At 43.7% G+C, this 27856-nt stretch overlaps 1 protein-coding gene across 1 annotated transcript; it reads left to right on the forward strand.

Moving 5' to 3' along the window:
• The first annotated feature begins 47 nt into the window (after nt 1-47).
• Nucleotides 48-27794, forward strand: MIA3 (MIA SH3 domain ER export factor 3). Its single transcript, XM_055726004.1, has 30 exons — nt 48-261; nt 927-1060; nt 6390-6476; nt 7476-10416; nt 11341-11625; nt 12579-12683; nt 13161-13269; nt 13300-13450; nt 14526-14657; nt 15855-15876; nt 17989-18077; nt 18234-18311; nt 18398-18508; nt 19327-19398; nt 19603-19707; nt 20497-20619; nt 20733-20856; nt 21698-21753; nt 21832-21922; nt 22053-22191; nt 23782-23883; nt 23976-24036; nt 24160-24195; nt 24287-24354; nt 24649-24746; nt 24859-24990; nt 25183-25251; nt 25370-25446; nt 26335-26494; nt 26882-27794. The coding sequence occupies exons 1-30, from the start codon at nt 99-101 to the stop codon at nt 27202-27204; spliced, it is 6243 nt and encodes a 2080-aa protein (XP_055581979.1). The 5' UTR covers nt 48-98; the 3' UTR covers nt 27205-27794.
• The last annotated feature ends 62 nt before the right edge of the window (nt 27795-27856 follow it).

The following is a 27856-nucleotide window of genomic DNA, read 5'->3' on the forward strand; positions in this document are numbered from 1 at the left end:
CGGCGGGGCCGGGCCGGGCCCGTCCCTCCCCCGCCACATCGCCCTCCCGCCGGCGCTGCTGACGTGTCTGCTCCCTCCCCGCCGCCGGGCCCGCCAACATGGCCGCAGCCCCGCTGCCGGACCACCGGCTGCTCCTCGCCCTGCTGCTGCTCCTGCCGCTGCTCCTGTCCCCGTCGCCCCCCGCCCTCTGCGCCGCCGCCGGGCCCGACCTGGGCCGCCGCTTCGCCGAGCGCAAGCGCTGCGCCGACCCCGAGTGCAGCAGTGAGTGGGGACGGCGGGGAGGGGAGGGGGGAGGGAGCCCCCGGCCCCGCTCCCGGCGCTGGGCACAGCCGGCGGGCCGCCTCCCGCGCCCGGGAACTTCCTACGGGAAAAGATGCACACGTCGCATGCTTCCCGGAGGCGTTTCCCTGAGCGCCCCCCCACCTTGGCACGGAAATCGGGGAGGATCGGGAAAATGGGACGCGGCCCGGCGGGCGCCGTTCCCCTGCCCCCACCGAGTTCTGGGATCCCCGCGGTTTTGGGGTTCCCCCCTGCAAAACCTCCGGGAATGAACCCGCTCCCCGGGTGTTGTTTATACGCTGAGTAACTGGGGGGGCCTGGTTTGCTCGCGCGCAGATGCCAGCTTTCAACCCATCTTAATGTGAATAATTAGCATCATAGAGCACTTCTGATACGCGTTTCTCAAGTGCTTTGTCAAACGCATGCCTTGATCAGTGAGCTTGCTTTATTTTTTAAATGATCTCCTATTTTAGTTAGGCTTTGAGTTAAGTTCTTATCTCTTGACCCAGTCCAGAAAATAGGAGAGCAGTGCGTGTGGGGAGGGGAGGTCTTATTTTCTGCCAGTTAGCAAAGACCCTTTTCCTGAAACTGTTCTATTATTATTATTAAAGTAATACGCTTCTTTTTTTTTTTTTTTCTTTGGACAGTGTTAATGTGCCGAGGGAAGGCGATGCAGGATTTTAAAGGTCCGGATTGTCGCTTTGTAAATTTTAAGAAGGGAGAAGCAGTGTACGTATATTACAAACTAATAGGAAAATCAACTGAGCTGTGGGCTGGAAGTGTAAGTACCGTGAAGCATTCGTTCTGCTTGGTGCTTTCAGTGGGTAATCTTTTTTCTTTCCTTTTGCCTTGCAGGAGAACACGCAGGGTTTTGAGCACAGCCTTCATTATGTTATTTAGCTATTTTGTCTTGAGGCCTGTGTGAAATGGGATGTGGTTTGATCAGTTCTAAGGCATTAAGTACTGTGAAAAACGGGCAACGCTAATGCGTGCTAAAAACTGTTCGAAAACTGCCTTTGTGTTGAAAACCTCCCGGTGCAGCGCTGTAAGTGGTGGCCCATGAGCCTGCCTGGGAGCTGAGCCTCCCTTCCCAGCTAGGAAGACTTTAAGCCTGCACTTTGTGTTTTACCTGCGATGTGGTCTCATCCTGCACTCTAATCCTGCTAAAGACCATTCCACGTACGTGTTTTAATAGTGTTTCTTTTCCTGATATTCAGCTGCGCTCTTCTGCTTTTTATCTAATCTGCATGCAGAGTTCGAGGGGGGAAAAAAAAGTAGTAAAACTAAAAAGAATTAAGGTAAATTTGATTTTTAAAAGGTCTGTCTCTCTTTCAGCTTTAGTAACACATTGCGGCAGCTTGCAGAGTAGTGGCCTTGTCAGAGTCCTTGTCTTCTCTGGGCACTCTGAGAGGGTGCTGTTGATGGGAAAGGGGGATCCCCATACTTGGCAGTTACTTCGTAGAAAACTCCTCTCGGCTTTCATTGTAAGCGCTTCATTTGCCTGACAGAAGCAGAACTGAGATACCCTGGAGGAAGAGCAGGTTTTTTGTGGGCTTCCCTTGAAAGCACTGGCAGTCTGGAGGTTGCTTAGACCTGGTCCCTGTTGCCCCCCTCCCCATGCTTCCCTTACACACCTTTTTGTGTCCGAATCGTTTACTTCAACATCCTTGCTTACCCTGGCTGCCTACAAGGGATAGATGATTGCCTGCGACAGTGGTCTAGGCTGCTCAAAGCCACACCTGGGTGCTGGCTGTGGGGCTAGTGGTTTTAGTGAAAAGCAGGGTGTATCGCTTTCTCTAACCTGTTCAGGCTGGGTGTGGACAGCCAAGCTCTCAGCAGGAGCTGAATCCAATTAGAACAATACAGAACAGAGCAGAAAACTGTAGCACGTGGTTAAAGAAGAGTTTATAATTGTACCATGCTGGTAATTCCCTTGTGACATGTACTGTACCATAAATAATCTGGTTAATTAGCCGGTACGGGTTTCCAGGGCTGCCGCTTCTTGAGATGCAGAGTAGCAGTGTGGGGCCAATTCTGCTTTTTCTAACAAGGCGTAATGCAGGCTGTGAGATCAGACAGCAGGTTTCAGGTAATTGCTGAGTTAATATTCAGTTAATATTCTGATAGGAAGCTCGTGCAACGGTTAGGCATGTCTCCCAAGTTAAAAGGATGTTTGCTTTAATAAGTAAAAGCTGAAGTTGGCAGGTCTGAAAAATTGCAGTGCCTCATTTTATTTGTTGTAATTTTTTAATCGTGTTAACGCTGTTCTCTATATTCTTTTTAGGGTAGTGATGACAGACTAATTCCTTTCAGTTGGTGGCTGTAATCTTACTTTTTTTCCCTGCTTTGATTGACTGCTGCTGCGTTAATTGTAAGACTGCAACAAGCAGCGTCCAACGCTGCAGTGGGGCCAGGGGTGCCTGAGTAGGCATTGCATGCTGAGTAGGGCACTGGCGTGTCTGACCCTGTCCCTGAGCTGCAGATAGCGCCGGGGTCTCTCCTGTGCAACGTGACTTCCCATGCTAGATTCGGCTGGGCAACTTGATTTATGCAGGCCAGCCGTGCCTGCTGTCTGTAGTTGTGGAGCTAGGGGGAGGTTGTTGCTTGCTAATTAAAAACAGGCTACCTAGTGAGGTCTGCGATTAAACGGATTCCAATGGAAGGCATGTTGCCTTCTGCTGCAGCCCTTTTGGGATCTCATTGCGTGACTTTGTGTGCTTGTGTGTATCGTTTGGTCCCATGCATCTACCCTACTGTGCTTTTCCATTCCCCAAAGTTTTGGGGGAAAATATTTGTTAGAGCATAACAGAAACTACGAAATCAAGGGATAACTGGTATTCTGGTCTTCAGATGAGGGCGGAGGTTAGGGGAATGTATGTATGAGAGGATTTAACGATTGCAACCAGGGGCTTATTTCAAACAAGTTGTAAATACAGGCTCTAATCCTGAAATCAGTTTTTGAGGAGCCCTGAGAAACACAATAGTATTTCTGACCTGAGGGGAGATGATCTGTTAAGAAAGGAGCCTTTCACCAAGGCTGAAAAATCTACAGTGGTTAGGTCTGGGCTTTATTTGCCCTCGCTTTTCTAATTCACTCCGCCCTTTTCAAGCCATTGTTGATTTTTTTTTTCTCCTGTGCCAGCAACCATGCTGTATTTTAACAAAATAGGTCCTTTATTTTATGATCCCAGTCTTCTATACTTCACTGCTTGCAGAACTCCCTTTGAACTCAGTGAGTATTTTGCGTATGAAAAAATTTTGGAACCCAGCTATATACATATTCTATACATTATATGGCATGCAGTTTTTAGCAGAGCTGTCTAAACCTCATTAATAAACAAAGTTAGATACTTGGGCAATGTTTTATGGCCATTATTTCGTAGTGCTTTTATGTTATGAATTTCACAAATACGTCAGTTCCAGTAAAATACTTAGTTTTTTCCCCAAAGGCGAAAGGTGGAGCACAGCGGGTACTCTCATTGTCCAGCGCACCGTGTGCTCTAAAACTGGTCTCCTCTTCAGCATCTACCTCACGTTGTTTACGCCATCAAGCTGTGTTATGTAGACTTTGCTCCTATGCATTTCATTGGCATGCTGCTCTCATCTTTAGCAGGATCCAGAACTCTGAAATTACTTCAGATAATTCTAAGTAAAAACTGCTGGTTTTTAACAAAACGTTTCAGCAAAGACACTTTTGAATTATTGCTGCAGAAGACTGTTATTTTATCTTACGGCAAAGGACTGAACTTTATTCCTTTGATTCAAGGTTGAGAAAACTCTTTCTGGCCTCACATTATAAGAAAGATTTGGCTGCAGATCGTGACTTTTTTGGGGTTGTGGGTTCTTGCTTTTGTTTTCAAATCTTGCATGTAGGGTAATAAAAAAGAAAACAGGATGTGTGAATTTAAGGTAAGAGAGGAAGACAGAATATGTCTGGAGAACCCAGAGGATCAGGGAATTCTCTCCTGTTGTTTCTGTGTCTTAACAATGCCAGTGCTCAGCAAGGGCAGACCAAACCAGCTCTTCTTTGCCTGATGTTTTGCAGTTTTAGGTACCTGTGGTGCCTGTGCTTTGGGGATGTGGGCTTTAAGATTAAAAACATTTGAATATCTTTATTCCCAGCTGTCTCTTCCGTCCCTGAAGTAGGCAGTGTGAGGATCTGGCTTCTTGGTCAGTGAATCTGCTGCAGCTGGCTGTTGGATGTGGGCACTGGTGGGGACAGATGCTGTACACAGAACTATGTTTTGTCCATTGATGACATTTTAACTGGAAAGGGAGTGGAAATGAAGGATGCACTTTTTTCTCCATTATTTATTTGGCATTCATAACATCTTTCCTCTGTCGTGTCTGTAAAGAATGAAGAATATTTCCTTTATTTGCACAATAAGGCATTTTTTCCCTGACAAGAGAGGACTTGTAGGGATAGGAGCAGATGAAATTTTGGGCGTGCAGATCCCATATGGTTCATAAACCACGTAAGTGGCAAACTGGGTCACTGCAGAGGACTTGTATGGCCAGCAGCTTGGATTATGCTAAATGAGTTTCAAATCGTGATGCCTAATTATAATGGTAGTCACGGAGATTAGTCTGCAAAGAGACTACTTTGAAGATTTAGCTTTTGTTTTCAGAAAGATAATTTAAAACTAGAATAGAAGTTTGTAGAGAGAAACAGGCCAATTTAGAATAAAACTGTAGTATACCACACAAGGACAAGCTTTTGATTTGTCAAGTTTAATTTCCCATTCCCAGTAATTCCCAATAATAAACCTGTATACGTTATCTCTTTTCCGTAAGAGAGTACCTCTGTGTGTTTACAAAAAGCAGAGGGGTAATAATTGTACTGTTTTTTTAAATATATGTGTAATTGACTTCAGAGATACCAACTATAGAAGGTAAGATTTGAATGAGAAATAGGTAAAAAAGGAAGCCCTATAATGTATCAGTGCTTACTTCTCTTGCATAACAAAAAAACCCAACCCCAAAATGATTAGTACGTAGTATTTACTGGATACAATTCTCCCCCCCCCCCCCCTTTTTTTTTTTTTAATGCCACTGTAAATCCAGAAAACTTCATCCCAGGTTAACCTATTTCAGTGATGTCAGTGTAACAATACGTATATATATATATCCCTAATTGTTATGACATAATGCTTTCCTTTTTAATTTCATCTTTTAACTGAGTGCTCTTCCCAAACAAACTCTTCAAGAAAATGAGTAATTGTCGTCTTTGTCCTTTAACAAAACACTGAGGAAGTGACCAAAATTATTTTTTTTTGCCCCTGGATATTTTGGTCATCTAGGTACTCTGTACCTTTCTAGGTGTGTTGTCCAGGCTCTAATTGCCTGGATTATCTAATCTGCGTAGTGATAGCGTGCTATTAATATTGGCTTCTTGACAGCCCTTGTCAGAACTCACAAGTGAGAGCATTACTGTATAGATCTTATCTGGTGAGTGATAAGAGAGATTCTTGTCTTCCACTGTTTGCCTTGGCTTAGCACATTGACTTGCTTGAAAATTGCCATCTGCAACTGATTTTTGCTTGTATTAGTCACTGAAGTGTAATAATGCATTTGCAGAGAGGGGCTGTTTTTCACACAGGTTTTAAGATAGGTTATTACCTCAGGTACTATTTTGCATTTTCCTAAAATCTGCTTTAAGAATTTTTTTCTTCCTTAAGCTACAAAGTGAGCACTTTTCAGGCTATAACATTGCGCATGGATGTAAATCTTATTTGTCAAAGATCCTCTTCTGCTTACTACTCAGGAAAATACTTGAGGCATATGTGATGCCCGTGAGAGCGCACAATAGGAATTAAAGCACCTGAGCCAGAATGCCTGGACGTCATTTCCAACTCTCCTAATAATTTGTTATAAGTCAGGCTTTAAAATATGAATAGAAAAACTTTCCAGCTTCACAAGAGTGTTGTGAAATATAAGTATTGGATAAAAAAGGTATCGCTAATCTTTTTATTCACTGTGTTAAACTTCACTTAGAAATACTTGACGGAAAGTTTGATGTGTTTGTTACTAGTGTCTGTAATTAGGAATAGTCGCATGATTTTGAAAGTTGCTTTACTGCTTTCTGTTTGCTTGTGTTTGTTTTCTGGCAGGTTGGAAGCGATTTTGGATATTTTCCAAAGGATTTACTTGAAATAAACCATAATTATTCCAATGAGGAGCTAGAATTACCAACAGATGTAAGTCTTGTTATTTTTTTATTTGGGCTTCTTACTGTTTCTTACCTCAGCAATCAATAAAATCCCTGAGGAGGCGAATGGGAATATCAATGATCCTTAGGAACCTTTTGTTAGTAAGCAGCTACATACATGCAGGGATGCACATGTGTATCAGGGGGTTGAATGTTTTTGCAGCTATACGTGTGGATGAGCGTTGGTCCTTCTTTAATATTCTGGTTTTCTTCTAAAAAAATCCATTTGGATTGATTTAGCTCTAGAAAAGCTGCTAGCTGGCTCGCATGTAGTCTGGTACGTATTCAGAATTGTTTCTTTTCCCAAACTTTCAAATATTAAAGTACTATCAGAAACAAGCAAAACCTGGTGTGCTTAGCCCTTTGATTCTAGAATTGGCCTTTCAAGCCCTACACACATAGGTGGCTTTCATGCACTAATAGCTGGTAACCCCAGAGTTGTGTGAGTGAGGCCAGAGCTGTGCATGTTTGTGGATGCAGTTTCAGACCCTTATGAAATTGTGTTCAGTGACTTGCACTGCTCTTTATTTTTCAGAAATTGTGTGAGGGGCAGCTCCTGCTTGGAGGACTTGGCCATTTCAGGAGAGACCAGCTAAAAGAAATTGTGACAAACAAGCTTAGCGATGCTTGTTTTCTTCTCCTCGCTGGCTTTCAGCAATAGACTTGTTGTTAATTCAGGATGTGTGTGATGAGTAAAGTATAATAATGTCAACTCCATTGCTGACTTCCAGTTTGCTCTTCACTTAGGAGGTCTTTGGCAGGGCTAAGCCACAGCCTTTTTATTTAGGTTTTTAACAGTCCTTGGGCAAAACTTCCACCAATTTCAAAGAAAGTTTTGGTTAAGGACTCAGGGTGTTAATCCTACCCAATTAATATGATTTACTTTGCTGCTGTATCTCTCTCTCTCTCTAACCAACCAAATTAATTTGGTCTCATCACTGTAATAAAGAACATAGTATTTATGATTACATGTTGTTTTTCATTTCAGGAAACAGATTTTGTTTGCTTTGATGGCGGAAGGGATGATTTTGATAATTACAATGTGGATGAGCTTTTGAAGTCGTTGCAAGAGACGACAGCAAATGAAGGGGACACTGAATCAAATGATCCACAGACAAAACCAGCTGAAGGAATTGAAGGGGATGAGGAGATTGAACAGGTTGATGAAGTGAAGTCCCTTAATGCTTTGGAGACAGACAATCTTGAGCTAAGCACAGAGGAAAAGGAGGCCCCCGCCATGACAGAGGAAGTGGACAGTTCTCTTACAGAAGGAACTGAAAATACTGGGGGAGACTCCAGTGTCAATAGTCACGAAGAAAACTCTCAGGGAGATCAAATTGCACATGAGCACTTGAAAGGAATGCTACATGGGAAACTAAAAGGGCTAGAAAGTGAAAATACCAAAAACACTAGTATTCCTCAGGGTGAAACCAGTCAACTTGATGACGAGGATGAAGAAGTCAATGCCTATACACTTTTAAACAGAGAGCTCTCTGTGAACTTGAAAACAAAATTTGGCTCAACTGCTGATGCTGTTGTATCAGATGATGAAGTGACTCGACTTGTTACATCGCTGGAAGATGATTTTAATGAAGACTTGAGCATTAATGCTCACGATGCAGAGGAGGAACCAGACTTTACAGATCAGTCTGAAGAAATCCCTCTGCTGTCTTTTATGGCAGAGGAAGAAATTACATCCCCAGTGGATTCAGAAGATGATGAAAACGATGACATTGAGTCACAAAGTCATGAACCCGATGAACACGCAAAGGGTGCTACAGAGCTAAATAACCAAAGAGATAATGAGGAAGAACCTGATTCAGATGCATTAATTCTTAAGGATGCCTTCAGTAAGAGCAAGAAGTCAGGTGACAGTATAAGTGTGGACAGGTCCGAATCTAAACAAACAAAAGAGAAACAAGATGAGGTAATGCTCATTAATAAAAGAGAAGCACCAGCAACAACTCAACCTGAGGTTCTCTTCAAAGAACACCTTAGGAAGGAACCTGTAGGTACAGGTGATCTGGGTTCAAAAGAACAAACAAACAAAACTGAACAGTTTGAAGAGCAGCTCATGGCTGATGGAACTGAGACAAGTACTGAAGAGCTGAAAAGTAAAGCTGTGCCTGATCCTCGTGTTTTGCCTAGTCCAGGAGATGATCTGGAGTCCAAATCATTTGTTAAAAGCAAGCAAGATGCTTTAAACCCATCCATTGGCAATAGCAACAAAAGTCCAGAAGGAGTGCCGTTTGCTCGAATAGAGAAAGATGAGAAAAAGTTTGAGGATGATACCTTGGAAGAGGTCTTGGAAAATGATTTCAAGCACAGAAAACGATGGGAGAAAGCAAAGAAGGGAAGAGCTGAGAACAAGCCTGTTGATGTTCCAGCCAAACCAGTGGAAGATGTAAAAAATGCATCTCAAAGTGACTTAGGAGATACTGACCTATTGAAAGAAAAACTGGAGCATGGAATGACCACTGTGGAGAAAGAGCCTCTAAGACATGAAAAAGATTTGAAACAAACAGGGGAGACTGATGATGAAAATCAAAAAACTGCCTCTCTTAACAAAGAACCTGAAATAAAATGGAGAAACATGAAAGAAACCCCTGCAGGGGAGGGAGACGCAAGCCGTAGAGGAGCTGTCGAGCAACCTAGGCCATGGGAAAATGAGACTGAGTATTCGGAGGTAGATGTGAAAGAAGAGCTTTCAAGAAATCTTGGCAAGATGACAGTATTTGAAGAAAGCATCGAGAAAAGTTCCCCTGAAGAAAAATCAAGAAGCACTACACAGAATACTAAGACAGAGTATCTTACTCTGCAAAGAACTACTCATACTGAGGATAGAGATTCAGACAGAAATCTTGGCACAAATTTAGCTAAAGAAAGAACACCAAGACCAGAATTGCAATCTGAAGAGCCAGATGCTAAAGACGATCCTGACCTGAAACCAGTAGAAGAAGAGCTACTGGAAGATGAGAATGCTGCAAGTGCAAAGCTGTTGCAAGCAAGGGCTGCAAATGTACAAGGTGGCACACTAAACGTTAAAAGTACAAATCCTGATTTAGAAGTACCAAGTGAAGCTGTTTCGGGAACTGCAAACCCTATTTATGAAACAGGAGAGGAAATAAACACAATTTCTAAGGAGGCTAAAAAAACAGTCAGCATGCAAGATGCAAGCCAGACTGGGAACAAAGAGGCTGACGTACCAGAGAGTGGAGGTGCTGAATTGGATGAGATGGAACATGTCATGAAAGATGATAATGAGTCTTCTGAAGCTGAGGAGCCATTAGCTGCGGAACAGCATAAATTCCAATTTCCTGATATAGAAGACAACAATGACTTTAACCAAAGGGAAGATCATCTTCCAGAGGACTTTTCACAGAAAGACTCAAAAGAGGTACAAAATTTAGTGCATACAAGAAATGACCACCAGCAGTCTGTACATTTCTCCAGCCCTGCTGACAGCTCAGCAGCCACAGATGACACTGTAACAGACTTCAGCGAGTCTGTGAAGCAGCTCACAATAATGAGAGACTTTCTTGATGAAAAGCGTGTAATACGTCTGCAAAAGTACCTTGGACGTCAACATGTGGTTAGGGTGGAAGCCATGTTCCACGACATGAAGGTAGAGATGGAGCTTGCTCGGAAGGCAAGCCATAATAATGAAGATACAGAAAAAGCTTTGGACCAGATACTTGAGTTTTCAGAATCAAGCATTATGGATGTTGTAGGAAAAGTTCTGGATTCCAGAGTGGCAGAAAATAAAGAGGAGGTGGTGAAAGAGATGGATTTGTATGATGAGGAGAGTGCGCTGATGGATGATATTCAAGAGCTAATATATTCTTTAAGGAGTAAATATTCATCTGCTAGTGACAGTGTCCCACTTGCATCCATTCCAGAACAGGAGGATGATCTGCTGCACTTTCAAGGTAGGATGTTAAAACAGTTGATAAATAGCTGAAATGGAAGTAAAACCCTACCCTGGACAACACTATGCAACCCAGAGAAGCTTTAAGAATGTAGGGTGAGGGAGCAGAACTGAAAGAGGCCCTATGGTATCTGCTGGGATTTTTCTTATTTTTGGCATTGTGATGGGTGGCCTAGGGACAAATCCTGAGAGAAAATTTTGAACTCAGTATATCTGTTCTTACAGGCCAGGTTCTGTGTAAGATCAGTGGGATCTGTGCATGGCTAGAAGGAGCCATTCAGGTCATGTCTATACTTCCTACTCTCAAGAAATAAGGAGTCATATACATTAATGTGCTGAATTTTTTGGAGGGTTTAGGTTAGTCATTTTCTGAACTAGCTAGCACCCAGTTATGAGAGATCCAGTGATTAATGCAAAGTTCAGGCACTAAATCTATGCACCTAATATCTCAGGTGTCCCTGCCATCATATATTTTACCAACATTCATAAAAGAGTGCATAAGTAGAAATACTGAACAGCCAGATCTTTTCACAGGGGAAGAACCAGCAGTAGAATCTGCTGCAATCTTGATGTTTTTTCTAATTAATGTGCAAGAAGTTGGTAAGATATGCTTTTAGCAAGGCTCCTTTTACTGTAGCATGTGTTAAGGATGTGATTTCTGATAGTCATGAACAATGAAAATACTTCATCTAATAGTATTTTATTGCAAGGTCAGTGGCTGATAACCTTGCATAAATTCCATATGAACATTTCATTAAGTGTTACTGAAAGTTAATTGAGAATATACTGGAAGCAGCACACAAGCTGAAGTGTTTAAAAAGTGTCGAGAAAGTGTTTGTCAAATGCAGTATTTCACTGGAGGCAGCTGTGGGTAAGATGTGCACGTTAGCTCAGTGCTTAATTCATGTCTCCCTGTCTGCCACAGATGGTGCAAAAGAAGCTGAATATTACAGAGTTTCCATCAGAAACCCCAATGCCATGGATGAGAGCAATCGAGAATTTCAGCAGCTTGAAGACAAGAGGCCTGAACAGCCTGTTGAGGAGAAGGAGGAGAGGGCTGTTAATGTTCCACCTGTGCATGAGGAGGCAAACTTCTCAGATAGTAGAGAAGCTGAAGAAGACTATGATATTGAAAGAGGATCACTGCTGGAAGATACTTCCTTTGGGTCAGTTGATTCAAGACAGAGTGCCAGGGAAGATACAGCTGCAGGTAACCTCTTGGAATTGGGCTGTTTTGTTCTTTTGCTCTTAGAGAGGAGCATGGTTGAAGGCGAATACATTTTTTTAAGCAAATACAAATTTTTTTCACTAATATTTCCATTGTAAATTGCTGTAATCCTAATGGCTTTCACTAACCCATGAGAGTCCCTCCAGTGGCAGTGTTGTGTTGCTACCACTCGTCTCAGCAGAGCAGTTTTCCTACCTTTTTGCACTACAGAAATAAAGAAAACTCCTGTGTCATAGAGTTCTGTGGTCAGGCTGGTGGACTGTGTCTCAGCATAGTAGTGGATGAAGAGCTGGATGCATACCATCCGCTCAGGTTTCCTCCTCCTTGCAGGGGGGCTGACAGTCTAACCATGAGGCTATAGAATCCTGCACTTGCTCTTTTTAACCTGTAACTCTGGGCTCTATTACTTTCCGGGAAGGATGGAGTGTAGCTTCCCTCAAGCAGTTCAGTAATTTCTGGCTAAGGTGTTTGTTGGAGTAGGAAAAATGTTTGACTCTTTTGCTGAGGCCTTCCTCTGGAGCAAGTGTGCTTATCTGTGCTGATTCATCCTTATGCCAGGGAAGGGTCCTATTAGCATCACCTTTCCCAGCTGTTTTGGCATGAAACTACCTTTGACTCCATTCTTGGTGCTAAGCTCATCTTTGCTGTTCTGCTTTCACCTCTGATTATGCTTAATAAATCCATCTTCACTGAGCACTTAGAAAAAAACCCAGGCACACTGCGTAGGTTTTGTACGCTACCAAGGTACTGCACGATCCCCATAGCCAAGCACTTTTGAACAGTTTGTAAGTTCTGAAGGAAACTAGGTTGAATGCAAAGATACCTACTGAATTTTACATGGCTGGTGGATTACTTACATGGTTAAGCAGCCAGATGTTCCCTTGTATTTTAGACAATCTTCCGTTCCTTAATGGTGGTTAAATGCTGTTTGCCAGGTGTTCCTGTGAGGAGTGCTGGAAGCCTTGAGAAGAATCAGGGCAGATGCTGGTCGAGCCTCTGCTCACAGGAGCTGTTCCACAGTATACCAGCAGGCTGGGCAGGTGGTTATTTGCATCTGTTAATTTGAATTTGTGACAGCGGTAGCAGTGAGAGGAGGCGGCAGGCTTCAGGTCAGGGTAGAGGATGGTTTAAAGCTTATGCCATACTAAGAGCCTTGGAAAGTTACTAGAAGACGTAGGTTTATTGATGAGGGACTGAAGAGCGTGTGCTTTTTTTACTGTTGCCCTGTGGCTGTAGCTGTGTGTGCTCTGAGGCAGGGCTTGGCAGCCACTTGGCGGATCTGGGCCACTCTCTCCGGTACTCTTTCTAAAGCAGCCTGTGGGATATCACCGTCCCTTCCAAGGCCTTCTGCCTCCTCCTCCAGTGCCCTGGAGAACCGGGGACCGTAACCCCGAGATCTCCCCTAGGCCGCGGCAGAAGGCGCGGGGGCAGCCCAGCCCAGCCGTGCCCCGTCAGCAGGCCCCGCTGCCCAGGGGCGGCCGCTCCGTGAGGTGACGCCCTCTCTCCTCTCCCTCCAGGCCCCGAGGCGGCGGCGGGGGGGCGCCGGGCGAACGGCGGGACGCGGGGCGGAGGCCGGCGCCCCCTCACGGGGGAGCCCTGGGCCCGGCGCGGGAGCTGCTGCGGCGGGTGAGTGGCGGCCGTAGCGGGCTGCGCATGCGGGCGGCGGCGCGCGGCGATGACGCGGGGGGGCGGGGGGCGGCGCTGTCACTCCGGGCTGACGTGTGCCTGCCGGCTGGCTCGCGCCGCCATGGACCCCGCGGGCGGCGGCGCGCGCCTCCCGGAGCCCCCGGCGCGGCGGCTGCTGCAGGTGCGCGGGGGGGGGGGGGGGGGGCGGGGGCGGGGCGCTGTTATTGCGCGCGCCGGGCGGGGCCGCCCCCCGCGCTGCCGGCCCTTGGGCGGGCGGCTGTGGCAAGCGGCGGAGGGGCTGCGCCGGTCTGAACCCGGGGGGACTCGGCGGGCCAAAGTGACAACCCACGACTCCCGGGCCGAGGCGGATGTTGCTCCCCGGCCCCCTGAGGGGAGGCCACACACCCCCCCCCCCCTTCCCCTCCCCGGTCCCCTGAGGGGGGCCACCTCCCAGCCCCTGAGGGGGAGCCATCCCCGCCATACACCTGCCCCGGCTGCCCCCCCCCCCCCCCCCCCAGCCATTTGGGGGTGTCCCCGCGGGACCGGAGGCACCTGCTGGCGTCAACAGGGGCCGGGATCACTGCCTGGGCTCCCGCCGCTGGAGCGGGGGTCCTGCCAAAACGGCAGCTCACCCCTGCGCTGGGCTCCTCGGGGGACAGTGTGCCCCTTCTTTTTAATCTCAGCTTCCCTCGGCTGTGGCGGGGGGAAGGCAGAGGTTTCTGTGTGCCAGCCCTGTGAATTGTACCAGGTGTTGGCACCTTTTCCAGGCATTCGGTGCTCTCTGGCCTTGTTATGACGGGACACATGACATACGACATCCCTGTGGCCAGGGTGACAGCTGGGAAGAGAGCGGGAGTTGTTTTTACTGGCTTGTTACAAACGTCCAGATATAAAGATGCGTTTTTCTCAGTGTTTTTTTCCATCCTCATAGATCTATTTAGAAATGGATCAAGTAACTCCTAGCGCTGTGTAATGCCAAATGTGTATATCAGCTTATTTTGGTGTAGCAGTTCTTTGCCAGCAGATTGGTCCTGTCGGGTGTCTTCCAGATACTCAGACTTTTGAGCTGAAATGCCAGTGCTGTGCTGCCTTGTGGTTTTCTTCACTTACGTTTTTCACATTACAGAAGAACTGCAAGAAAGCTCTAGATGGTTCTCTGGTTTTATCAGAGGAATGAAAGCATTTGGCAGACTGCTTATTTTGCTGCAGTATTTAATGAAAATACCCTCATAGTTATCAATGCTGTCGGTTTTCAGTTGGTTGCTACCCTGCCTGAGGAAATTCGTCCTGGGCCTGATTTCCATGGACTTCCATGGGAGCCTATTATTATCACTGCCTTAGTGGGAATTGCCACGCTTGCTATAATTTTCTGGAGAACCTGCCTTTCAGTAAGTATACTTCATGCCCTGCTGATGAGTGGTCTTTTGTATGGTTAAACTGTTTCAGCGTTACTGGGGTCAAAGTGGTGGGTAGTCCCCTGTGTTTTTACTTTTTCTGTTTAGAGCATTAATGCTGGGCTTAATAGCTGTAGTGGGCTGCAGTTTGCTTCAAGCCAAGAAGCGTTTCCTTTTACGTTGTTAATTGAAGATTTCTTGGTAAGAGGCAGTTTCAAGAGCAAAATAGGGGAGTATGTTGTAACTAAAGAAGACTGAGGAAAGGCTCAGCAAATCTCTGAAACGAAAAGCCTTCCATGTGCTTGAGCCTGTTGCCAAGTATCTCCAAAACAAGCAGTTAATCCTCCCCCATTCGTATTGTCCAGCTGCTTGCAGGCTCTGCATTTAGAAACCTAAAAACCTGATCTTAATTCCCACTGGAGAGCCCCTTCCCCACTCTTCTCACTCCACATTTGTCCTCTTTCCTACACGGATAATTTTCTGTGCAAGAAAAGTACCATTACCAGCTCTGAAGTATGGTAGTGCCATCTCCTTGGGAAGGGATAGATGAAAATCAGATGGGACAGTTTATTTTACAGCTGTCCAGTTCAGCGATGATATGGTCTGGAAGTTTGTAGAATAATTTTATCTTTGCTTGACAAAAATAAATTAAAAATAAATTTTATCTGTAATAATATTGTTAGTTTTTTTACTTGTTTAGTTTTGATATCAAATACATTAGGTCAGTTTCAAGTGCAAAACAGTGTTAATATAACAGCATGAAAAGAAAGCTTCTGAAACTGTTAATTTTGAAATTAACACCGTCATGTAAACATACCTTGCTTCAAAGGGATGAGAAGTGGGATGCAAGTGGTTTTGTGTTTGCAAGTTCATGACTGTTGTTTGATGCGAAATGGCTTCACTTTCTGTTGCAAATCTGATGTGGGCAGTTACTGCTGTCTTTTTAGTGACCAAGTAAACAGACGTTTACTAAGACTCTAGGACAAGGCATTAACCTAGAAGCTTTTATTAGAAAACTGCTTAAGCTTGTTTGTAGTGTTATTCAACACCCTTGTTGGCAGCAATACATGAGTTTTCTGTATGCTGCTTTAATCTGTGTATGTAGTGACTTTTCTGAAAAGGGAAAACGAATAAAATTTTTCACCTACCATGGCTAATTTATTTTTATTCTTCCCCCCTCCTCTTCTGTAGGTAAAGAGTAGAATATATCAAGGTAAGTTTCTCTGTGCTTTTCAATGTACTTGGTGCTTAGGCATGTTAAGGTTCTGAAGATTGTTTTAGAAGACCAAGAGTTCATCTTGACTGCCTTTCAAGGAGAGCGCTGAGACTAAGGTTATAAGGTTATGGTGTAAGCTAGGTCAGTAGAGGATACTTGAATCTGAGGATTTCAGTTTTGCTTTTGATAATGCTTTGATTAGGAGAAACAATGCAGCTCACACCTGCAAATTAAAGGGCAAGGAAAAGCTCCACCTTGTTCAATATAAATGTGATCCATCGATTCATTGGCACAACGGTAGCGGGGGTAGAGTTTGTTTTGTTTTTCTGACTAGCAGTGGATCTGCTTTTGCTTGTTGCTTCTCACAAAGAACCGTAGCTAGTTCCTCTTACCTTTTCGGATTGAGGGAAGCCTGAAACTGACTGCTGTGCAGTTGCAAAGACAGTTAAATGTGGACTTCAAATAATGCAGATATTACTGTGGCTAGCACATTGCTTTTTACCACAGGATTTCTCAAGCTTCAGGTGTATAAAATTAATGTGTACTGAATAGAAAAGAAAGAGAATTCAAAGTAGGGTGATGGCTGAAATTCATAATTGAATAAAACCTGAAAATATGAAAGAATTGTCTTCACATGAACTATTTGCCTCTTTCTTCCTCATAAACCATACTACTTCTGAATCATTCCTCTAGTTTCATTGTAGATATATTGCAGTATAATGCAGAATTAATGAACTGAAAAAAAAATCCATTCTACTTCTGGAAGGTGATTTCTGTACTGGAAAAGAATTATTGTTGTTGGAGGCGGAAAAACATTGGTACTGGTGCTGTAGAAATTATTTAGGTGCCTACCCTAACAAAATACGGAACTTGGGTCTAATGCTTTTTTTTTGGCCCCAAAAATATTCTTTGGTATGATACTGTATAGAAACTACTAAAGCTGAGAAAAAATAGATATTCTTCAAGCATGACAAAGTTGTTCTTAAAAACTTTATTGAAAAGAGAGAAATAGTAACAGTGACAAAAATGCTTTAAAAGATAGATTATATTTGAAGTCCCAAAGGTAAAATCTATTATCTACTCTTCATGATACTAGCAAAATCAGGAGACCAAGCTAATGCAGGGATTCCTGCCTCCCTTAAACTGCTGAGAGCTGTCTTCTCCCTCAGCAGTTGCTTGTTGGCTCTCCTCTCCCCAGAGCAGGAAGGGATGGGGATCCCACTGGCCCAGAATCCCTCACGTGGGAGGGGAAGGTGGAGCAGCAGTTCCCATTGCACCCTGCGGGATGCAGTTGGAACAACCAGTGCTTCCTGTTTGTGCTGCAGGATTTGCTGTGAGGCATTTGGGGCTTGGGGTGTGCAGCTACAGCGTGGTTTAGGACTTGAAAAAGAACGACAATTAGATGTTCTTTAAATTAATCCGCAATAAAATAATTTAAGTATGTTAATGATTTTTGTTGGGTCCTAAGGGCTGGTTGACAGCTTGTCGGGGTTCAGAAACAAATGCATGCCTAAAGAACTGTTGCTCTGTCATAGCTCTTTTGAGGTCTGTTTGAAAGTGGTGCAGTTCCCTGAGGCTTACTGATGCCACCTGCTAGCTGACTGTCTTTCCTCTTCCCAGTAGGTCTTTGACAGTTTTCATCCTATTATCGTTGGTGACCAAACATTCAGGTTTGATATAGCAGAAAGAGATGGTTGTTGGGGAAGGTATTGCATCTCCCGGAGTGTCACAGCAGCGGTCTAAGACTGCTCTGACATCTTCGTTGCCAATTCTTCCCTTGAACATGCCTCATCTGTGGCTAGCCAGCGTCCTGTGCCTAGCCAGGCTCTGATGTGCGTTCTGTGACCAGATTTTTGTGAAGTGGATGCAAAAGCTATATGCTTTTTGTCAGTGTTCAATGCTTTACTGTCTTGTTTTCAGTCCTGACTTTAAATGAAAGCTGGAGATGCTCAGATTCCTGCAGGAAGGGCTGACTGCCAGGGAATTGACACTGTTCTGATTTATGGTTTAGTCCTTGCTTGAAAATGTTCCCTCAAGTGGTAGCAATGATAGCTCTGATCCCCACCCCAGGATATGGACAGTTACTGTAAGCTTTCTTTTTCTTCCTAGTGACTGAAAAGCAACTTGCTGAAAAAATTAAAAACCTTCTGCAAGAAAAAACAGAAATCTTAGAAAAGATGTCAGAATATGATCAAAAGGTATTGTTGTAGGTTCTCATCCTTTGCTTCCTAATTTTCTGTTACTGGTTTAACGACACAGTCAATGCAACAGCTACTGTGTTTTTATTTTCTGTTCTTACCGAGTATTATGTTGACGGTTTCCTTGGTTCTTTTTTTGGTTGTTCCTGTGCCTAGATAAAGGAAGCAAAGGAATCTGTGAAAGTGGCCCGAGAACAACAAGATGTTCTCTCTGATGAAACTACAGGGCTTAAGGTAAGAGACGGTTAACTGTCTCTGTACTAAAAGCAAAACAGTCAGTAAAATAACTTGCCTTATTGGGTCGTTTTCTTTCTTTTTAGGACACTGTCAAAGGGTTGGAAGAAGCAAATCGTCAGCTAGATGACAAAGTAAAAAATCTGCACACAATGCTTGAAGCGGAGAGGAAAAAGAATGAGAAGAAACAGAACAAGGTAAGAGCAATCACACTTGTGTCTTACATTGTCCTTAAATTAATGCACCCTAAATGCTGGTCACAACCTGATGGGTAAACAGGTAGAGGTAGAGCGAAGATGAACCACCTCAAAAAGAACTGAAAGGAAATTTTAGGTTCATCCCAAGCTCCAGGGAGAGAATCTGTTGATGACTTTTTTTTTTTTTTTTTTCCCCTCTGGTAAGATCTTGATGGACCTGTGTGGTTATGTGCTGTCACACACAGATGTGCTCAATCATGGGCTAGTCTAATATTTCCTACCCAGAGCAGGAAGTTCCTTAACAATATGAGCTGAAGGTTTCAGGTTGGTAAGAGATGTTTTCTTGTACTTAGGGGGAGCATCTCGTTCTGTAGTACGTGTGGAGATCTTTAAGCTGCCCTTCATTCTTGTTGTCCAGCGGTATTTATGTGTTTTTTTTCTTTTTAAAGCCTGATTTTCTGTGGTAGTGGTAAGCTCCAACAAGTTCTTTGATCTTGTTTTGATCAAAGGTTGTCGCTAATGACAGCAACACGTGTTACTTTTGTTTTAGACTGCGCAGGTGTACGGGGAACTTGCCCAGCCAGGAGCAAGCAGAGTCACAGGGGGAAGTTGATTCTAATGTACTGCGTGTTTCTGTTCCTTACCTTGCTGATAAGGCAGTGCTATGTTGCTGCTAGTCCAATGGCTGCTTTAAATGGAAATGTGTTGGTGTTTTGACTTTCCTTTTATGCTTCCATATTACACAGATAAAATAATTACTCTGGCTAAGGCATTTACCGGGCTAATGCAGAGTCACTGCTCATCTCTTTCTTACATAGATCTCTGAAACTCAGAAGTCCCTGGCGAAACTTCAAGAGGCTATCAGTGTGCATTCTGTAGAGCTTTCAGAGGTAAAAAAATATCTACACCCTCTCAACAGTCACAAGTTCTTTGTACCAGGAAAATTCATGTCTAGGATGTAATAGAAAATGCTAGCTTGGCAGATTCCAGGTTGTTTGTGCATATATACCTTTTTTTTTTTCCATTTTACAGCTAATACATAGCTCTTCCTCCATTACAATTTGTCTTTTTGTTCCTTTTTGTTTCATTTGTAGGTGCAGATTGCTCTTAATGAAGCTAAACTAAGTGAAGAAAAGGTGAAATCTGAGCTTCATCATGTGCAGGAAGAGAATGCCAGACTGAAAAAGAGTAAGGAGCAAGTAAGTTATGGCCAGGCCAAGCAATTCTGTTTGTTTTGAACAAAGTATTGGGGCTTTATTCCTAGCTTTCTTGGGTATAACTTCAGCATGTTTCTGTTTTCTTAACGTGTCAGAATTCAACATTTCATGTTATCAAGAGAAAATTTAAATGCCTTTTGCCTGTCTGTACAGGCTTTTTGTGCAGGTGAGCCACATGTCTTCAGTGTGAAGGCTTTGCCTGTTTCAGTTTTTGTCAGCAACTTCACAAGAAGTCTGTGCTGATGTGGTGTAGCCACTGCATGATTGGGAGATTGCTGCTTGGGATCAGGACTCAAGGAAGTAATTCTAAAGAATTATCAAAAAGCAACTCTGAAGCTAAGCTAAGTGGGGAGGACCTTTAGCCCTGAAATGTCATGCAAGTTCTTTTAAAAATAATTGCAAGTATCTGTTTGATTTTTTTTCTCTGTATATGAAGTAGATGGCCTTTTCAGGAATGTGGTTTGATACCTCTGGACTGTGATTAATTCCTCCTATTTTGAAGTGTGTGAGCAGTTTGGTTCTGTTGTTGGGATATTAGCTGAGAAAATGTCAAATCTGTAAAATCACCGAATAATACAAACTGCAGAAAGATTCCCAGCATCCAGTTCTACCAATGGACTAGTAATGTGTGATAACCATGAGATTTACCCTGTGTCTGTGACCTGTGGTGATCAGTTATCACCAGAGCTGGCAGTAAAATAGACTTTAATTACTTACACGCTGTACTAAAAATAAAAACAAGTAATCATCTTGCCTTGGTGCTTCATACAGCTGCTAAAGGAAGCTGAAGGTTGGAGTGAGAGGCATGCTGAACTCACTGAGCAGATCAAACTGTATCAGAAATCTCAGAAGGACTTAGAAGAAGCACTTGCCTACAAGGAAAATGAGATTGAAGTAGGTTCTTTATAACAGGTTTGCTTTAAATACTACGCATCATAAAATACTTTGAAACAATTTACAAAATGCAGAGCGATTCTTCTTCATTGAAATTTTGATTTTTTTACTAGGTTTTAACTAACTGCATTATGCAGCTGAAGCAGCTTGACATGGATTCAGCATCTGAGGCCGAGAAGGATGGCGAAGGGTGCAAATGGGCTTCAGGAGACGATCTGGCCAACGGCGAGTTGCCAGGTACAGCAATCCTGCCCACTGGCTGCAGCTTGTGCCGGTGTGTCCGTGGCATGTCATACAGGTAACGAGGGGAATCCATGCCTGTAGCTGCCTGTGGGGTAAGAGGCTGCCAGCTTTCATCCTCAAACACAAAGTACCTCCTAGCTGAAAGGAGAAACTGTTAAAAAGGCAAATAATTGCTTTTAAATGACCTTTTAGGTATATCAGAAGTGTAATCACACAGTTTTAAAGATTGCATATAAAGGTTAGTAATTAAGAACATTCCGAAAGCTGAGAATCTCACCTTTGTTATTATGCTACATTTATTTTTAATATGAATTTTTAACGAGTATTTTGCTTACCTCTACATAGGTAACTAATTTAGGTAATCACATCTTCTAAATACGAAAGATCGAAACAGAAGTTTTCAAAACTACTCGGGCAGTTTGTCATTAGTGATGTTGCACGTGTATTTGCTGCATCTCTGTTTTTGAAGTCTCCCCCACCCACCACAACCATACTGTATATGTGGGCTGGAAATTCCCGCTTAGTGATTTTCAGATGCTGTGTCCGGTAACAGATTCGGTGTTCACATTATTAGTGTGGTGGGTAGAAGAAGTGAACAAGAAGGAATCTTCTGAATGCCTTTTGGAATCAATCTAATAGTTCTGTTGTGCTGGTCATGGATTTGCTATTGTGCCCCACCTCCCCCTCTTTTTTTGGTGTTTTGTTTGTTGGGGTTTTTTTACCACTTAAGGAGACCTATCCCAGATTAAAGTGTAGCGTGTTATTTTTAACAGCTGTAGAGTTCAGGGAATTGGGATTAAGAAATGGAGAAAACAAATATATCTTTCTTTTCTAGATAATGAGAGTGAGAAGATGAAGTCTCAGATTAAGCAGATGATGGATGTCTCCAGGGTATGCTGCACAAGATATCTAATAAATGTAGCCACATTACTGCTGTGCCTAAGATCATAAACTTTCTCCTCTTTTCAGGTAAAAACTATGTTATCCATAGTTGAAGAAGACAGAAATCTTCTGCAATCCAAACTGAGTGATGAAGTAACAGCAAGACATGAGCTGGAAGGTAGGCTTAGCGAAAGAATTGCTTAGGATGTACTGTTTGTGGCTTCAAAAGCAACAGAGCGTTTAAGTGGTGTAACGGTTCTCATTGCAACTTCCTTCAACTTCCTAATCTACCTTTGCTTCTCCAACAGAGCAAATAAAAAAATTAGAACATGACTCGTGTTTGCTCCAGTCAGCCAAAGCTCGACTGGAAAATGATTGCAAAACATTACAGCAGAAAGTGGAGATTCTTGGTGAACTGTACCAGCAGAAGGAGATGGCACTCCAGAAGTAAGCCTTTTGTGACTCTTCCACAACACGGCATGTTAGATCTCGGGCACTACCCAAACACTTTGCTCAGAAGGATCAAACAACTTGAAGTTGTATTTATAATGGAAGGTGGTGGCTACTCTTTCAGTGTGGTTGAAGCTAGTACCCCTTTTTTGACTTTTTCTGCCATTCCAGAGATTCTAATAAGACACTCGCATTACACGATAATGCCTTCTACTATTGAAAACCCGACCAAACAACTTTTGGAGAGCAGAGATGAGTGGCTTGGTCTGTGAATTCTGTGGTTGCTCTCTCACATTGTCCAGAAAATGTCCAGGAGAATTTGTTTCAGTTGCTGTGACCTCAGTTCAGTCAGTCAAAATTCTGATAATGTAGAAACTTTGAAAAAAGCTTAAAAGGCTAAAATACTTTCTCAAAGGGCTAAATTAAGGCCCTTTGAGTTTGTGGTAACAGCTGAGATGAGTGAATTGCTAGCAGTGAAGAATATCTGTGTTCATTCCTCATTTATTTATTCATTTATTTACTTACAAATGTCTGTAATACCATCTCAATTTTGTGGGGAAAATGTGAGATAGGATTCAAGGATGTTTTCAGCTAAATTCTGTAGGAAGGCTGGAGGAGAAGCAATTGAAATTCAAGTGTGTAGGTTGGGGGAAGCACAGGGTTGGAACAAGCTAAGGAATTGAGGCTGTACGGCACCTCAGTGGTGAAACTGCCTGACCTTGTAACTTCAGGATCCAGGTGTAGTAAACACATAATGGAGAGGTGGAGGATAGCCCACCTTTCAAGGAAAACTTCCTCTTGATGATATCTCTGAAGAATTTCTGTTCCTTCCAAAACTTTTACGAAATTACAGTGCCTGTTACTACTTCTTGATTAGAATGAGTCTTGCAGTTTTTTTCTGGAAAACTGTTTCCATGTGTAGCCAAGGAAATGGGTTACGTTGGACTGGCTGTTAGCCAGTTTAATGGTTCCAGTTTTGTGGGATAGCTCTTGGACCTCTTTCTTCAATATTTCCAGGAAAATGTCAAAAATGAAAAAATTAATGAACCATGAGGTTATAAAAAAAAAAATGTGGAAATTGATCCCGTAATAAATTGATGTGGAGAATACTTAAGAAAAAGCTTCTTTGCACACGGTTGAGGACTATCGAATGTGTGTGTCACCTGGGCCCTCTATTCCCCCTTTTTCACTACACATTCATTTCTTCACTTGCCTTGCTTAGATGACAGTTCTGTGTGTTTCCTTGTTCCTGCCTCTGTAAATCTGCATTGCTGTCTGTAGGATTCATAAGTAAACTACAGGATCTGAAGAGACAGTCTGCAAGTGTTAGATTCTAACATTAGGTGCTGACAGAACTGTCCAGTCAACTCTTGTGTCCTTGGTTTTCAGGTTTTATATACAAAGGGCTTGTCTGTTGGTTTCAAAAGACAGCATTTCTCTCTTTTACGTGATTATTTCTTTTTCTGTATTCTTATACATTATTATAGATTCTGATATCACTGTTGTTAGCAGGGGAATACCTTGACTTTGAGTTGTAGTAAATGTAGGATGGGGGAATATAGTTGTTTTTTTGTTTTTCCTATGCAGAAAGCTAACCCAGGAAGAGTATGAGCGTCAGGAGAAGGAGCAGAAATTGTCTGCTGCAGATGAAAAAGCAGTGCTGGCCATCGAGGAAGTGAAAGTTTACAAGTAACTTCAGTTTCTGAAGACTGTCCTTTATTTCTGCTATTGAAGAAAATTAGTTTTAAACCTCTCTCATTCCCCTTTTTCCTTTTGTACAGGCAGAGGATCCAAGATATGGAAGAAGAATTGCAAAAAACAGAGAGATCTTACAAAAACCAGGTAAACCTCTTGCTTGCTTGTTATTGTGTCATCTTTTACTGTATCACTGCAGTGCTCCTTGGTGAGTTACTGCAAATACTGGTAGTTAGACAAAATAAACTAAAATGCTTCTTTTCTTCTCAGATTGCTGCTCATGAGAAGAAGGCACATGACAATTGGGTAAGAATGTTCTTCCTTTCCTGACGTAAAGGGTTTGTATTTGACTTCAGGTCAGTGCAGTTAATGCAGTTGGCAAAATTTTCCCTAATAGCTTATTGCCCGCTCTGCCGAGAGAGCTCTGGCTGAAGAAAAAAGAGAAGCAGCCAACCTGAGACAAAAGTAAGTACAAGACAGACCATTTTTATTGTTCTTTGAACATGCTGCACATTGCTTGGGAGGGAAGAAACTCGAACAACGCAAGAGGCTCAAGTTAGCCTGCTTGCTCGGGCTGTGCACTGCGTATTTGAGTTACTGATTTTAAACTGCTGTTAAACTGTTTTGATGGCTAAAATAAGATTTCTTTCTGAAAGCTGTAACATTTCACAATGCGGTTTGCCTTGTTACATTATAAAAAATAAAACTTGTGTATTATTTGAATAATTTTTACAAAAATCTTTACTTTTTTAAAATCAGATTAATAGAAGTAAACCAAAAAATTGTCATGCTTCAAAGACCATTGATTGTAAAGCCAACTCCAGGCAGACCTGATCGCCCAGTCCCACCACGACGAGGTAAATGCTGCTGTTTCTCCCAAAACTTTGGTCTTTGAGTCCATTATAGCCTAAAACAATAAGGCTCTGCTAAATTGTAGAAAAGTCAAGTGGTTTTAATTATTTGGCATAGGGCCCTTAAGCAGAGATGGCTCTTTTGGCCCGTCACCTGTGAGTGGAGGAAATCCATCACCCACCCAGATGATAGAAGTTCCTGCTCGGCCCCTTTCTGCTCCTCGGAGGGAAGGCTCGAGGGGTGAATTCGGTAAGCAGTAAAGCTTCCCTTCTGTGCTGGCTGCCTCTTACGCTGCGAACCCCAGGACGCCAAGGGCTGATCCTGGTTCTAGGGATAGTTTATTAATACACAGATGAGTGGTTGTTTTGGGTGGGTTTATTTTAACAGAAATAGCTCAGGCACGTGGTCATGAGGATCTCTGGGGTTCTCGTTTCCCTTAAGGTTCCGTGGTAGATGGGCCCCCTGTTCCACGAAGGCCACCGGAGTTACCTGGAAGGATGTCTGTACCTGGTAGGTTATGTGGCCTGCAACCAACTGCAATTTATTCAGTGATTCTTTCATTTCAGAAATGGAACTTTAAAACCCATCTTCCTTACACCAAGACATGTATTTCTGGCTCTCTTTACAGATCTTGGGCCTGCTGTAGCATCCCTTATCAGCAGCAGGCCAAGAACCTCCTCCCCTTCCACAGGAATGGATGGAGTGGTAAGCTGAAAAAACCCCAACCTTCAGGAAGCGTTTCTAATACATGATTCACTGTTCTTCCTGCTGCTTCTTTAACTGTATCATGTTCTGTCTTGTCTGTATCCTGTCGCTATCCTTATTTGCTGTCCAAAAAAACCCCCAAAGCACCCCTCTCCCAAAGAGTCTGAAGCCCTCTGTGTAACTACTGATTCACCTTCATCTGTTGAACCAGCTACAGTGAGTATTTGGAGGCTGAATATGGTGCTGCTCTGCTTTGATGGAGAGGAATAACGGGCTTGGTGTTCTGAACTGCTAAATAACAAAATGCTCTGCGACACTAACCAAGGGCTTGTACCTCTGTCTCACAAGGTTTCTCTAATGATGAGCAGTTGCTGTCTGGTTTTTATGGAATTGAGGAAATGAGATCTTTCTTGTTAAGGACTGCAGGCAAACACTTTGGAGTGACTACAACAATAATCCTAAGAAGCTGACTTACCTGTGGTATTTAAGCACAATTTCATATGTAATTCAAGGTGCCAGGCCCTTTACCAAAGGGGCGTCCGCTGAGGACACTTCAGAAGGGATTGAACTTTTCTTTAGTACAACTCTAGCTAAAGAAAACTTGTCGTCTCAGAAGATCCACTAAGACTCACTCCTGGGTAGTGCAAGCAGTGCTCCGGGTGAAGGGATGATGATGTTGCAGTAACTTTCCCTATTTTCTACTTGGTTGATGTGTTTTGGGGTGTTTTTTTTCTTTCTTTTCTGCTCTCTTCCACCTCTTGGCGGTTGGGTGAGTGGTTGTGATGTTCAGCAGTGTCAGTACCTCTCCTGATGCAGTGAGTAACGCGCTTATAATCTGTATAATCTGATATACTGATATAATGATCAGTATAATCTGATCTTGCACAGGCTAATGCTAGTCCCAAAGGTCCACCGTCTTTCCCGGCCGGGACACCCATCATGACCTCCCCGGTGATGGGACCTCCGCCTCCGCCGCCTGTTCGCTACGGACCACCGCCAGCCCCTCTCCGTGGGCACTTTGGGCCTCGACCTCTCCCCGTGCCCCTAGGTACAGTTGCATTGCCGTGCGCTGAAACTTTTCCCGCTGCGCTTCCTGGAAGCTGAGCGTGGAACTGAGCTCAGCTGGCGGTCGGCACGCGGCTTCCCCGCTTCATGGGCTCGGGCTGCCTTGCTCGCTAAGCTGGGGCAGGTGAGGTTCTTTCAAGCCCCCTTCATGCCCAGGTATGAAGGAGGCATTTCCCCTTGTTTAATCTAACGTGGAAGCCAGCAGCCCAAATGTAAGCTAGAATGTAACTCGTGGTGGGTGAAGTCTGCACTTGCCTGACCCGCCCTGGAGCTGCTCCACAAAACGAAGCAATGAGGAACTGGGTGAGGAGCTGCCCTGGTCAGGTGAAAGCAAGAGTTCATTTAACTCCGTGGTTTCCTTTCCTTCCAGTTCGTGGTGCTCCTTTGCCACCTCCAGCTGCGAGAGATTTCTTACCTGGCCCACCCTTAGGAATGAGAGATCTGCCTCCTGGCCCGCTACCGCCGCCTCCAGATCCCAGAGGCTATGGACGTGGGCACCCGCCTTTTCGACCCCTCGGTCCTCCTGGCCCAAGAGATTATCCTCCAGGCCCGCGGCTACCCCCGCCTGGCCCGAGAGACTATACGCCGCCTTCTAACAGAGACTTGCCTCCATCGGGACCCAGGGACTACCCCGCGGGCCCGCCGCCGCCAGGCGCAAAGGATTACGCACAGCCTCCAGCCCAGAAACCCTAACTGCAGCGTTCGGTCAGCAGCTCAACGGAATGGACTCTAGCGCACTTCCTGCGGTCAGGATTTTAGGAAATGACTCTCTGGTGGAAGCCATTTGTCTCATTTCAGTATATTTCAGCTTTTGTGGATTAATTTTTATCCAATTGCTACAGACATCTTATGTGCATTTATGATCACCTTAAACTCATCCATCCTCTTGGGCTGCAAGAACCTTTTTGTGATGGACTTGAACCTACTCTAAACGTGCAATAGAAAGGGAGTACCTGTGTGGCTAGTTTTAATTAAATGTAGCCTCTGTAACCAGTTGGTGAATGAACTAATTTCGTGAAAAATGTAAATCAAATCATTTCCTGTGGAAATAATTTTTTAAGTAAAATGCTGTTCTACCTGCCTTCTCCATCACATCATTAAGCTGCAGTGACTGTAGGCCAGGGGTTTACATGAGGACTGAAAGTTGGTTGGGTTTTGGTTTTTTGTTGTTTTTTTTTTTTTTTAAAAAAAAAAGGTGTCTGGTCAGAGATCAGAAGCACAAATGACACTGTATTCAAAGGGAAGTTATAATAAAAAGCAAAATTCCTTTTGCTAAACGCTGACGGCTTTGTTTCAGTGCCATTTTTTGGTCAGGAAGGACATCGGTTCAGTAATGCAACCGGAG

The sequence above is a fragment of the Falco cherrug genome, chromosome 13, assembly GCF_023634085.1.
Source record: "Falco cherrug isolate bFalChe1 chromosome 13, bFalChe1.pri, whole genome shotgun sequence".
NCBI lineage: Eukaryota > Metazoa > Chordata > Aves > Falconiformes > Falconidae > Falco > Falco cherrug.